The 13,354-nt window shown below is 37.2% G+C and overlaps 1 protein-coding gene across 2 annotated transcripts; it reads right to left on the reverse strand.

The window, feature by feature from the left end:
• Positions 1–1,251: 1,251 nt before the first annotated feature.
• LOC140880005 (heat shock 70 kDa protein 14-like) lies at positions 1,252–12,506 on the reverse strand. 2 transcript variants are annotated; one of them, XM_073284039.1, is made up of 10 exons: positions 12,306–12,506; positions 10,604–11,830; positions 4,366–4,593; positions 4,162–4,257; positions 3,345–3,560; positions 2,835–3,029; positions 2,609–2,759; positions 2,380–2,525; positions 2,160–2,290; positions 1,252–1,769 (listed from the first exon to the last, which is right to left on the reverse strand). In XM_073284039.1, exons 2-10 carry the CDS (start codon positions 11,771–11,773, stop codon positions 1,559–1,561), a joined length of 2,544 nt encoding a protein of 847 aa, XP_073140140.1. In that variant the 5' UTR covers positions 11,774–11,830; positions 12,306–12,506; the 3' UTR covers positions 1,252–1,558. The 2 variants fall into 2 exon arrangements, with proteins under 2 accessions (XP_073140140.1, XP_073140139.1); XM_073284038.1 differs by having other exon boundaries at positions 2,380–2,529; positions 2,613–2,759; positions 12,306–12,501.
• Positions 12,507–13,354: the final 848 nt, after the last annotated feature.

Genomic DNA, 13,354 nt, shown 5'->3' on the forward strand with positions numbered 1-13,354 from the left:
AGAACGTGCTGAGCTTTTAGGCTCACTAGATTTAAATGGTGCAGGTGAGCAAAATGTCAATAATGATAATGTGTTCCCGACTGACGGCAAGGGCGTATGAGCTTTCAGGCGGCTAGAACCCGTGACCATCGCTCAATTATGATGTTTTTTATGTTAAGATTTAAAACATTTGTTTCCGCATATGTTTATTATGTCAGATTTTTGTGTATGCATGGATTTTTGATTTAAGTATTTATTTTCTAAATTTGCATGGATGTTAGTTTTATTTATTTATTTTAATGTTTGCATGGATTTTAGTGTAAAATTATTATTTAGAAATGTCATTATAGAATTTTTATAAATAAATATTTAGTAATTAATTTTAAGTATTTAATTGCATGCGTGTACTTTTATTGTATTTATTGTGCATTTATATTTTAAATTAAGTAAAGTTATTTTTTATACGATATATATATGTATGGTCATATATATATTCATATTTATTACTTTATAGTTAGAGATTTAAAAAAAAAATATTCAGTAGTAGTTTTAGGATGTTTCACATCTCCAATCTTAATCTTAACATAACAAATTTTAAAAAAATAATTAAAATTTTTAGTCAAAATTCATTCATCGATAATGAGAAAAATTTGAAATTTTTTTAAAATATTGATAGAAAAATAATATATGATTTTTTAATATTTTTCTAATAGTAACAGTTCCACTTATGCATGATAAATAAATTAATTTAATCGCAGAATATTTTTATCCCCAATTAAAAGTTATTTCAAATGACAAACATTTTTCATATAATAAATTTTTTACAATAATATACAATAATATTTAACTTAAAAAACATTTTTAAAATACATAAAAAAAAATAGACCCTAATTATCTATAATTTTAGCAATATGTGTTTTTGAAATGAAGTGTAATTGACATTAAGATAATTTTTGAAAGGGTGGGGACTTCACCATACCCTGACCCATAAGCAGTAGCCTTTATCTATGTTCCACTTGACATAATAATATCATTGGATGATCGAAATTCACACCATATTTTTAAATCATAATCATATGGAAAGAAACACGTGCAATACAGGAAAAGCCTAATGACGGGTAACAAACCGTGGACTATAGTACCCAAGTACCCAAGTCCCCACGAATCCATATGGCCCCAACTGATCCACCAATAGGTCGAGTCAGGCGTAGATCACTCGATAAAACATGGGGCAGCTTCAAGCATGATAAAATGGAATTTTTGACAGTTGACTAGGAGGCAATCCACACAATAATGCAAAATTCACGTACATATGAAGTATTAAAGTTACATTAAACCAACGAGGGGTCAATATGTTCCTCCCAACAAACCCTTCTCAAAAACAGAACTATAATAGCGAGCCACCTACAACAATAGTATGATTTTTTCAACCTGGAGAAGTATTAGTAAAAAAACCATCATTTAAATGATCCCAACATAAAAACATACTCATGGCAGTCATGGCCAATGGGAAGTTTAAATCAAATTTCCTACTCGTACAAGTGAACTCACACATAAGATGTTGATGTACCTATTCGCATTAAGCTGGTGCAGTCTCGGATTTGTCTGTATCCATAGGCCGTCCATCGGCTGATGCTAATTCTTCTCCAGATTCTGCAGTGTCGCATGTGTTTGTGTTATCCGGCCCTTGAGATTGGGACTCGCCTCCTTGGGATGATGATGCCGGTGAAGGTGCATCAGGCGTGACCAGTTTTGCGGGCTTTGGCTTCATCAAGATAGGCCTGCAAAACCTGTAAAGGTATTCGTAGACTTGGATATACATTTAGCAGAAACTAAAAAAGAATACTGAAGATGATTTGAATATTTATCGTCGACAAGGAACATTGCAAACATGTGAGAAAAGAGACGTCAAGCATTGATTTCACAATTCAAGGATTAGTGAGACTTTAATTTCAGACTGATACATCCAAAATTGGATGTCCATTCAAAAAGACAGCATCACTCCACTATTAGCTAAAACCATGCAGCAAGGGTAAAATAGTTGTTGTCAAAGCTTCGAGACATGCTTGTGCATCTCAAATAAAAATAAGTGCATCAAGTTTCAAAGAGAGAATGGATGAAACATATTAACTATCAACTGGAAAATGTTCATAATCAATCATGAACCAATTCTGCAATACCTGTCAAGAGCATCAGCTTTCTTCCTCACTTCAGCAGACAAAAGAACTGGAGTTACATACTTTGGAAGTAAATCCTGATGTTGTATTTTCTCTCTTAACCAAGCTTCAGCTACCACGCATTCATTTAAAACCTGAGCAGTTAGAATGACAAAAGTTGCTCAACACCATGAAGCATATATTAACAATGCATGAGTGTATAGGCATATGGACAACACTGAACCTTTTGTTTCTCAGCTAAATCAATGTGATCAAATTTGGGATCGTCTGCCAATGCTGCTTCCCTGTAACTATTGATGCAATAACTAAGTTGATCGATCACAGTTCCCCGGTCTGTATGCTCCTTGTAACGCTGCTCTACAGGGTCACCTTGCTATAAACCCCAACAAAATACATCATAAATTTTGAAAATGAGAAGCAAAAAGATGTGCAGAAGCTGAACTTCAAGGGACTTGCCTTCTTGAGCTCCTCAAGTTTAGCTACATAAACACCTTTGGTTTCATCTTCCCCATCCTCGTACAACCAATCTTCTACCTCTTGTAATCTAGAAATAAATTGCTCTCTCTCTGGATCGGATATGAACTCATGATATTTGTCATGAAGCTGCATGCACAAAAGGACGTTGGCACCTGAATGTCTTAAGCCAGGAACTAGCAATACCGACATACTGTAGCATACCTTATTTCGCATTTCATAGACATAAGCCTCAACAGCATTTTTTTTGTCTTTGGTTTCTTCCATTACACGATCCTGCAACGCCATCTCAAATTCCTTCTCTACCGCCTTTTGCAATTCCGAGGCCGAGAGTCCCCCGAATACAACTTCGGACACGGTTATGCTAGTTTTCTTTATCTTCTTCTTTGGAACTTCCACCTGATGAACAGAAAACATATTTGGAGCTGAGAGAACACAAACTCTACTATGATTAGCTAGACAATCACACAAGCAACAAGAAAAGGGAGAGAATTAGAGCACACAATTAACTTCAAAAAGAGTTATTCAGCACAAAAAGGCAAGCTCGATTTGGTAGTTGATAGGAGCAAATAATATTTGATTCAAACACTTGTGACTCAAGATCCCAATAAAAATCCGAAACAGTATGAACAAGAGCAGAGAAAATTTCTCCAAAGCTAGTTCACGGAGAGAGGGAAGTCACCGGCCATGAAAACTTAACCATTGTAAGCTAACCTTCTTATCTGTTTCCATCTGAGAAAACTTGTCCCCAGTCTCTGGCACACCATTTTCCGCTTCTGGAGCATCAGTTTTAGCATCTTGCATATTCACATCAGTGTCAGCGATACTGGGTGTAGCAGGATCAGTATGAACCTCGTCAGTTTCCATCTTTGTTGGGTCCTTTCCTGACTCTTTCACTACTGGAGCTTCAATTTCCTCCTCTTCCAAGAGCTGGCATAAGATAAAACCATGAAAATCGACCGACCAAACAGAACAGTGATTTTAAAGTTAAAAAAATGAAGAAAATAACAACCACTTTGGTTGACAAAATATCACGCAATCAACTATGTTGTGCATAAGATAACCATAAAGGCTGACACTTTTCTTGCAATCCACTATGTTGTATGTACCAAAACAAATAATATCCACAGTCCATAAGAACATCACTTCAAATATAAACTGTATTATGGCACCATTCCTTCTAAAATATATTGATCATTATTAACTGGGTTCCTTCTACTTATCCTATTTTTTATGTATGTTGCCATATAAATTAATATCTGATTATATTTTTGAAATAACATGCCAAAAAGGCACAGATAATCACGTAGAATTGACCCTGGTACACGGCTTGAGATATATACTGCTGCGAAAATTCTGTTACAGGGTAATGGTAGATTGTATCAAGGCAGAGAAATGAGACAATTTCCTTTTTATTTTCCCTATCTTGATTACTCTTGACTAACCTCAGTTCTTGTTTCCAAGAACATTTGTCAAACAGCCATCATAATATTACATTAAAGAATTAAAGAACTCGATCACGTGAACCTACCGTGGCTGATTCGACTGACACAATACCATGAAGATTCAGACGTACTTTAACCTTCAATTTAGAGCGACCATCATTTGTGGATAGGAAAGGTCCCACCTGAGAGCAAGCCCAATGACAGTTTGAGTAAAAGAACAGAAGCAGTAACACATACAAAAAATTAAGTTAATAATCTACCATACAAAAATATGTTTATATATATACTACCGTGTATGTACTAATCTTTGTGGGTGCCTGCAACTCACTGACATCAGTGTATTGCATATCTACTGTAAAGGTGCCCGATCGGTAGAAAGTCAAAGCCTTCATACTTGGTATAGGATTACCCTTGGGAAATACGATTGTGCTCTGCTGGTTATCTGCTGCTCCGTTTTGCACATCTGAAGCAGTACTTTTCCATGATAGTGAAATGGTGTAAGGGAAACTCTCATTCACCTGCAAAAAAGGGACCAACAAGATCATAATCCAAGAATTATGTAATTGTTATGGTCCTTTGTATAGTGGGCATAGGATAAAACAAGTCCATGGCTTATAAAGCCTTAGAAAGTGTAAGGTCCAGTGATTCACTAATTCACTCACTAGATTTTAAATGATTTTTTATTATTATTTTATGTATTTATTTAGGAGATTTAGAATTTATGTTATGATTGTGCTGATGTTTTAATGTTGCTAGTTAAGTTTAATGCTTTCAGTTTGAGATTAGTTTTGGACTGAGAAAAACGAGACTAGCCTACGAATGAGATTAAACAAATATTTCAAAGTTATTTTAAGTTCAATGTTTGGTTTAGTTTTATTATAAAAAGTAGAGGAGAAAAATTTTAAAAGTCAAGCTTGGTGACTAATGGCCGACTTCCAAGCCCATTAGTCATATAAGGAGTTGGCGTTCATTTTTTTATTCTATTTCTCTCCCCAACGCCGCCTACCCCTTCCCTCTCCCTTTTCTCTCGTCCAAAAGTTTACACCAAGGAAGAAAGACGTTCTTCGATCGCCTTCGTGCAAGGCTAGATCGCTACCGAAGCCAGATTATACCAACCTTCATCGATCAGGTAAGTTTTTAACGTTTTGAAACCACCATTCAAGAAAAAAACAGGTATTTTGATATGAAAATTCTGTTTGTTGATGTGTAAGTTATGTATGATGCATTGGTTCTATGAATTTTTGAAGAGCATGATGTAGAATTGTGATACGTAAGTCGTTCTTGACGTTTGGTGTAAAGATTTTTGAAAAAGATGTTAAAGATATTTGAAAAAAATGTCTGAATATGAGTATTTTTGGTGTGTGTATTTTGAGTGCAAAGTTATGATGAAAATCCTTTGAATATGGTTGTTTTCGGTTGAATTTTTTTCGAGTTTTGAAGATTTTTCATAGATTTAATCATCTTTTCGAACGTGTGAGTGAGTAATGTTTGAAGTGGGATCGAAAAAGAGCGAGAGGAGACAAAAAATCGAGAACTCTTTTCCCTTGCGCCGCTGCCCGGCGTCGCTGGCAGCAGCAGAGGTGCAGGGGCGCCATTTTATTGGCGCCCCAGCACTGCTGGTTCTCAGGAGTGGCGCAGGGGCACCACGTTGGCGTCCCCCGTTGCTGGTACTGTCCGGAAAATTTTCCATGCCGTTTTTGAATGGGATTCACGTTTATGATCGTTTTAAGTACTTTTAAGAGTCTTTATGCAAAAAATTTCAAGTTTCGATGTCAAGAATGAAATGATCGACTCACGTGGATCGATTTAGCGTACAGTGCATTTATATCTACTTTTTCCTCACTGAAGTTATGTTCATTATGTAAACATAAAATTTTATGAATGTAAAGTTGTGGAACTCATTTCTTTTCAATAGCATGCATGATTTTCAAGCATGAAAGTTTTAAAGCCATGAAATCTTTGTAAAAGTTCATGAGAAGTTCAAGAATAATGATGATGATGTTTCATGACGATGATGAATGATGATGCCTGAAAAATATTTTGATGTTGTATGTATTCTTGTGGTAGCAGTAGCACTAGCAGTACGGGATTGGCACTCCAGATTGAGCCGCGGAGGGGCCCTTCCAAAGAATGAAAGTTTATGCGGCCAAGGCCTAGATGAGAGGCATATTGGCCAAGGCACGTATGTTTCATATGCTTGTTGTACAACGACCGTGATCATGGGAATCTAATGTGTTCATAAATGGTGGCAATCACAATTGCATGTATTTCATTGCCCAAAAATAATGAATTTTACGATATATGTTCTTATCCATGATGTTTTTGATTTAGTTAAACTTATGCATTACGTTTTATTATGCAATAGATATGAAATGTAAGTTTCTTGCTGAGTCTTTAAACTTACTATATTTGAATGATGCATGTGATGATGATATTAATGATATTATCGACGAGTATGTCGAGGGACAAGAAGCGGAGTAGCCGGTCCGGCGAGGGACGACGCACAAGCGCACTGTTAGAGGAATCTTTATTATTTTTTTTTTGTGCATCTTTAAAGTGTAGTTGAAGGGAAAACTATTTATTTTCTTTTTGCATGATGGAAAACTTTTGTGAACGATTTCAGTACCATTGTTTGATGCACAGATCCTTTTAATGAAAGTTTTTATTTTTCCGCATTTTCTTAAGTTTTAAAGAATGCTAGTTCAGTAGCGTCCTCCAGTTTTGGGGAAGTTACAGAAAGTCTACACGGATAGGAAGAGAAATGCGTGAGGAAGGGAATTATTTCTGATTCGGTTATTTTCTTTTGAAAGTTGTAGCTAGCATTTTGGCTAGGGAAATACTAGCATAGGCTAGGGTTTATGTACAGAGGTTATCTCTGGGAAAATATTTATATTCCATTTGCAATATAAATTGAGTTCTTAATATGTGGTTGTAACAATTGGTCCGACCTGCTCGATCTGAGTAGGGAAAGAATCTAGAAACGGCAACCACACAAATTAAAGAAATATGAAGCTTGAAGATCGCCTTATAGCAGCGGGAAAAAATCATTCACAACTTTCATCGTCTGAGGATAAACTCCTCTGGCTTCTCAATCGAATTGAAAAGCTTATATCAAAAGTGGAGCAATCACCTACCAAATCAATGATAACGGTTGTTGCACCGGTAGTGGAGACATTGATCATAGAAAAATTTATGACGCATTCCGATGTTGATGTCAAGGTTGGAGCAGCCTCTTGCATCAGTGAGATTGTTAGAATTTCTGCGCCAGATGCTCCATACAATAATGATCAAATGAATGATATTCTTTATTTGATTGTATCTTGTTTCAAGGATTTATCAGACACCTTCCAACAGATCTTGTCATAAGAGGTCCTGTATTCTCGAGATAATGGCTAAGGTCAGGTATGGTGTTGTATTGATTAATTTAAAATGTGAAAAGCTGATTATTGAGATGTTTCAGCACTTTCTTCGAGCTATGAAGGTTCATCAATCAGAAATTGTTATCGAGTCCATGGGAGTGGTGATGACTATGATTTTAGAAGAAAGTGAAGATGTGTCTTCAGCTATACTCACCCCCATTCTGGCTGCCTTGAAAAAGAACGATGGGCAAACATTGCCAAATGCAAAGAAAGTGACTAAGAAGGTGATGCAGAAATGTATAGAGAAGATTAGAACGTATTTAACCCAAGTGATAAAAACTTCAGATCAAGAGGTGGTTAAGGAGGGATCAAAATTGTCTTCATATTTGATTGAAGATCATAAACAAGTTGAATGAGTGAAAGCAGTGGAGTTCAATAAAGGGGACCCAATCGGATGGCTATTAAGGATTGGGCGCTACCCAACACTCTGCGCCATGGAGATAATTGGTTGGTATAGTGGGAGGAAGGCAGTGAAAGCAAATGAGTGCAGTGCGGCGGTGGTGAAAGGGCAGAGGATTGAGGGTGTGTCAGTGTTTTAAAAGGCGTAGCGTTGACCTGTAGCGTTTTTGGACTGTGATAGCATAGTGTAAATATCGCAGCGCATAACGTAAGTTATTCGTGCACGTCGATTATTTAATTAGAAAAATAGAAATATACTAATACTAATACTAATATAAGTAAATAAGTGAGATAATTAGTTATGAAACCATAATAATTTAGAAAATTTACAACTAAAACCACATAATCTGCCCAAAATTCGACCCAAAGATTCAACCTATAAATCCAACTAAAACTGCCCAAAGATTAAACCCAAATCACCCAAAAAAAATACAAATTTGCACCTGAAATCTGCTCTGGAAAATTTAGATTCTGAATCACCTCTAAGTTTTCTTCGCGCGAGGAATTCTGAATCGGCTCTGGGGCTTGGACGTGGGAATAAGCTTCTACTTATAAGTTGTGGGTCAAATAAATTAATTTATGGTCTTTTATTCTTTTGGCCCAAATAGCATGGGCTACTGACAGAAAAGCGTAATAGTGCACGCTATTTGCTCCAAGGCGCGCCTCGCGGGCAAATAGCGTGCGCTATTTGTGTAAATCGCCAAAGAACGAGCGATACATAAAAATTGTGCTATAGCGCGCTAGCGCGCTTTTTAAAACACTGGGGTGTGCGCACCAAATGGGTTGCGATGCTGGAGCAGGTAGATTGGGCTGGAGAACACGAATTGGGCCACAATACTGAAGGGCTTAGTGTTGGACCTTGTTGGGTAGAAATAGCCCAAGACCCAATTGCTACTAGTGTGCTGGATTGGAGGCAGGAAATTGGGGGCGTGAAGATTGGAATTAGCGTTCACAAACGCGAATTTAAAGAGGAGTTGTGCTCGGATCATGGGACCGAGAACAACTTCGTTTCTTTCACGATCTCATGTTACATATTTCAATTTGCTGCTGGAAAAGTTGATATTGATGTTGGTTTTATGCTAAGTACATGTAAGTTTAAGTTTATGTTTATGGTGCCTCATCGTTTGTGGGCTGTGATAGTTAGGGTGGAGTTAGATTATTCGTTTGGGTCCAAAGCAAAACTAGAACTAGATTACCAGACAAAGGGAAAATAACACCACATTCTGAGAAAATTCTAGCTCTATTCGTAGAGACAATCCTTCAAACAAAGGACGAATCACAAGGCAAGGTGACATGAAATTATTGCTGACATGGTCAAGGCCTTCAACGAGGACCAAGAAGAGTTTGTCCCTACATCTCTTTCCAAGGCTTTTAGCTTACTCTATCCACAGATTGCTAACCGTTTTCTAGCCAGTGATGTGTTCGCAAAATTACACATGGAAGTTGAAGTTAGAGTTGACAACTTGTTTTCAAATTGGAATTCTGGGACCAAGAAGAAGAGGAACTTTGAAAACAGACTTACAACAATTAGCCTTGAGGACAAGGCATTTCTTTAGAAGCCTGGTATTGTTACCAACCCAATTATTATTGTGCCTAGATATTTAAGAAAATTAAGCCCCAAGTCTGGAAGGCCCATAGGCAGTTACTTGTTCACGTGGAAAGGTAGGAGAAAGCATGGTTAGTTGCAAATTCAATTTGATTGGGTCGCTGACATCTTCGGTGGAAGATCGGTTTCTTACACTTGTTGTCAATCCTCTTCATTTTCTGGATTGTGGTAGTGTCTTAGTTGACCTTGGTTTTGAGATCATAGTTTTTTATGTTGGTTGGAAGTTTGAAATTGGAATGTTGGCTTCGTATGAATTGGAGATAAGATACCAAAAATTGGTTGCAAAAATGGGACTACTATTCTGCATTTCTACTAAAAGAGCTTGCTGGAATAGTCGATCTATATCTTTGAAAGAGGTCCACAGTGCTTCCAAAAATATTGTCAGAATAAAAGACAAGAGTCAAAGTCCAAGACATAGCCTTGAGGACAAGGCTATTCTCAAGGAGGGATTATTGTTACAGACAGAGAGTAAGAGATAAAACAAGCCAATGGCTCATAAAGCATTGGAAAGTCTAGACAGAGAGTAAGAGATATAAGCGCGAGGAAGGAGATTATTTCTGATTCGGTTATTTTCTTTTGAAAGTTGTAACTAGCATATCGGCTAGGGAAATACTAGTTTAGGCTAGGGTTTATGAACAGAGGTTATCTCTGGGAAAATATTTATATTCCATTTGCAATATAAATTGAGCTCTTAATCTGAGGTTGTAACATAATGCTATTGGAATGTACAATTCACGGGAAGATTGTGCCAAAATTTTTACAACACCTAGCATAAAATTTCATATAACTGACAATTAGCATTTGGCAGCGCCACAGATATATATATACCCATAGGAGCGAATCCAGTTACAACAATGTAATCAAGATCACAAGGAAACATTATTCGCTCTCCAAATCAACCATTAAGTACTTCATCGCACTTTCGAACTGAAAGTTAACAAGAAACACAGGTATGTAAATAGGAGTTGAAAGTCGAATTGTCACTAGATTGCATCTGTATCACATGAATGGGATGGTTATTAAAATTTACACACATCGCATGCCATAAGTGAGTCCAGTTATCGAGATGACACAGAAACACGGGTAAAAATAATAGGAACAAACCTGAAATTCCCGCACTTTAAACGTAGGACTGAGTATAGCACATTGCAAAGCACAGCCTTTGGCAACACATTCACTGGCATTCATTGTTCGCCTGGGCTCCTTACCATAGAACTCCGACAAGATTTTTATAATAGCTGGAACCCGAGAGCCTGAACCAACAACCTCAACCGAATGAATATTTTCAACAGTGAGTCCAGCTTCTGCCAGAGACTTCTCCAATGGATTTTTCACCCTTTCCAAAATTGGAATGCTAATTTGCTCAAACACCTCTCTCTTGATGAAACCCCTTACGTCCTTCTCATCCATCAAACACTCAATGTTAAGAGGAGCCTCAGGGTTTGCACTAAGAACCTTCTTTAACTTCTCACAGCCAGCACGAAGCCTCAGGCAAGCTCTAGCATTCTGATAGACGTCAATCTTATACTCGTCTTTGAACTTTGAGGCAAAGTGCTGAAACAGAACTTCATCAAAATCCCTTCCACCTAGAGAGGGATCAAAGGAATGGGCCAATATCTTCAGCTGACCTTTCTTGAAGGAAGCAATACAAACTTGCATACTTGCATGCCCAACATCGACAAAAGCAACATTCAGTGGTTCACTTTCAGGTAAGTCGGTTTTATAAATTCCATAAGCTAAAGCAGTTGCAGTAGTCTCATGAATAAGCCGAAGGGGATGCAAGCCCGCGATAGTTGCAGCATCTATAACAGCTCTTCTCTGTAGGTCAGTGAAGTAAACAGGTATACCAATGCAGCAATCTACAACTGCAGCATTCAAATTCTTTTGGGCGATAATCTTCAAATCGGAAAGCACCATTCCCAAAACCTGTGTGGGTGTAAATGTCCTCATCTCACCCAAATACTGTGCATGGATCAAAGGATAACCATCAGGACCTTCAGTAACTAAAAATGGCAACGACTTGAGATCACGTTGCAGATCAGGATCAGAAAACTGGTGACCAATAAGCCTCTTGATTTGAGATATTGTATTTTTCGGATTCATCATACTTGATGCAGCTCCTGCTGTCCCAAGGAACCTCTGTTTGTCACCAAAGCATACGATTGCAGGAGTCTCACGCTTGGACTCATCATTAAGAACAACATCAATGCCTCTTTGTCTTGCGACAGCAACCACGCCACTCTCATTGCCAAAGTCAAAACCCACCACACTCATATTTGTGTTTTGTTAAAATTAGCAGCAGCAGTCTACTTCGAAAAAGGAAGTTGCCACCTGCAGCACAGTCATTTAAAGTTACATAACAGTAAAATACACATGGCGGCCAGCCCCTCATTCCCATTACACAAATGTTCAGACTACACCATGGAAAACGATAGGTAATAAAAGACGCTCAAGTTATTTCTGGCACAGGCACTTTCTGTACGCACCCAAGCCAAGGGAAAACACAGTTTCATACGATTTGGAATCTCTCCATAAGTACAGCAAATTTTGAAGTCGATGGAATTATAAATCAAATGGCATAGAACCCAAAAGATCGTCATCAAAATTTCCAAAGCTCCGACATTTTATATTTAACATCAAATCCACCGAAAATAAATAAACAACCTCTAAACCTGATATAGCAAGGAAGAAAAAAAATTTACGATAACAAATTACAGGAAAAAAAAAAAGGAAAGAAATAAGGAAAATCAACAATAGATTTGATCTGAAAAAAAAAATGAGGACATCTAACGAGGGTTTGCAATACCTGCAAACAGATCGAATGCGCGGCGGTGGCTTGGAAACAGTGCGGTGGTCGTGTGAGAGAGAATAAAAGGCGGACGAGGATAAAAGAAATGTGCTGTGGCTTCTAGAAAGATCTACGGCTGTGGGCTGCTGTTTGGGCTTTTCAGCTTCCTTCCCACTTTGCTTCACATTAGGTAGGACTGTAATATATTGTTTGATGATTGAAATTTTGATAATATATATGTTAATTTACTTGAAAAATTAAACAGGAGTCGTCGATCTACTTTTAAAAGCTACATGATCCAAATTTTTAATTTGGAGACTAGTTATCGAGTAAATTCCCTTAAAATTTGTCCAACGGATGGACAAAAACCTAATCCGAATCAGACACAGTGGAATTGGTGGTTTATGTTTTTCTTCTCAGTTTTTGAATTAAACGAAGTTTAAATCATTAATTCAAATTGTAACAAAAATAGAAACTATTTATTATTGGGGTCGTTCAAATTTAATACTTGAAAGAATTTTCTCTAAAAGGGTTGACTCCGAAGGGGACCCCAATCCACATGAGTCAGAGGCCCATTGGCTCATGCGGAGGGTAAATCGAGGGACGTGCACGAGCGGCAGGGACCTGAAAAAGGGAGCACATGGCCCAATCCCCAGAGTATACCCTTAATACTTGAAAGAATTGTTATATAAAGGTATAAACGACAAGAAAATTGTGTGTACTAGATATAAATATTGTGAGCGGTGGTGTTTAACATGCAACAAAATAAATAATAATATAACACGCAAATAAGATACATAAATAAATTAAGACACAAATAATTATGCACAACTTGTGTATACTTGTGTGATGCCTCAAAACAAAATATTCACTAGAAAAATATATCTAGTTTACCCAAAGTAATATTAGTGAAGACTAAAAACTAACTTCTTTAACACATTAAGGAAGTAAGAGGGTGTTTGGGTGAGCTTTTAAGCTTTTAAAAACAGCTTATAAGTTATTTTGGAGCTTTTAAGCTCTCCAAAACTGTTTGGTAATTTTTTTAAAAAGCAGCTTATAAGCTATCA

This window comes from Henckelia pumila, chromosome 2, assembly GCF_033568475.1.
Source record: "Henckelia pumila isolate YLH828 chromosome 2, ASM3356847v2, whole genome shotgun sequence".
Classification (NCBI taxonomy): Eukaryota; Viridiplantae; Streptophyta; class Magnoliopsida; order Lamiales; family Gesneriaceae; genus Henckelia; species Henckelia pumila.

Bases quoted from the DNA above. Each gene is read 5' to 3' on its own strand.
- LOC140880005 (XM_073284039.1), bottom strand. From the start codon at position 11,773: ATGAGTGTGGTGGGTTTTGACTTTGGCAATGAGAGTGGCGTGGTTGCT. The intron at 4,594-10,603 runs GTTTGTTCCTAT...CCTTTTTTGCAG, and splicing joins TTAAAGTGCGGGAATTTCAG to GTGAATGAGAGTTTCCCTTA. The intron at 2,760-2,834 runs GTATGCTACAGT...TTGTGCATGCAG, and splicing joins TCTATGAAATGCGAAATAAG to CTTCATGACAAATATCATGA.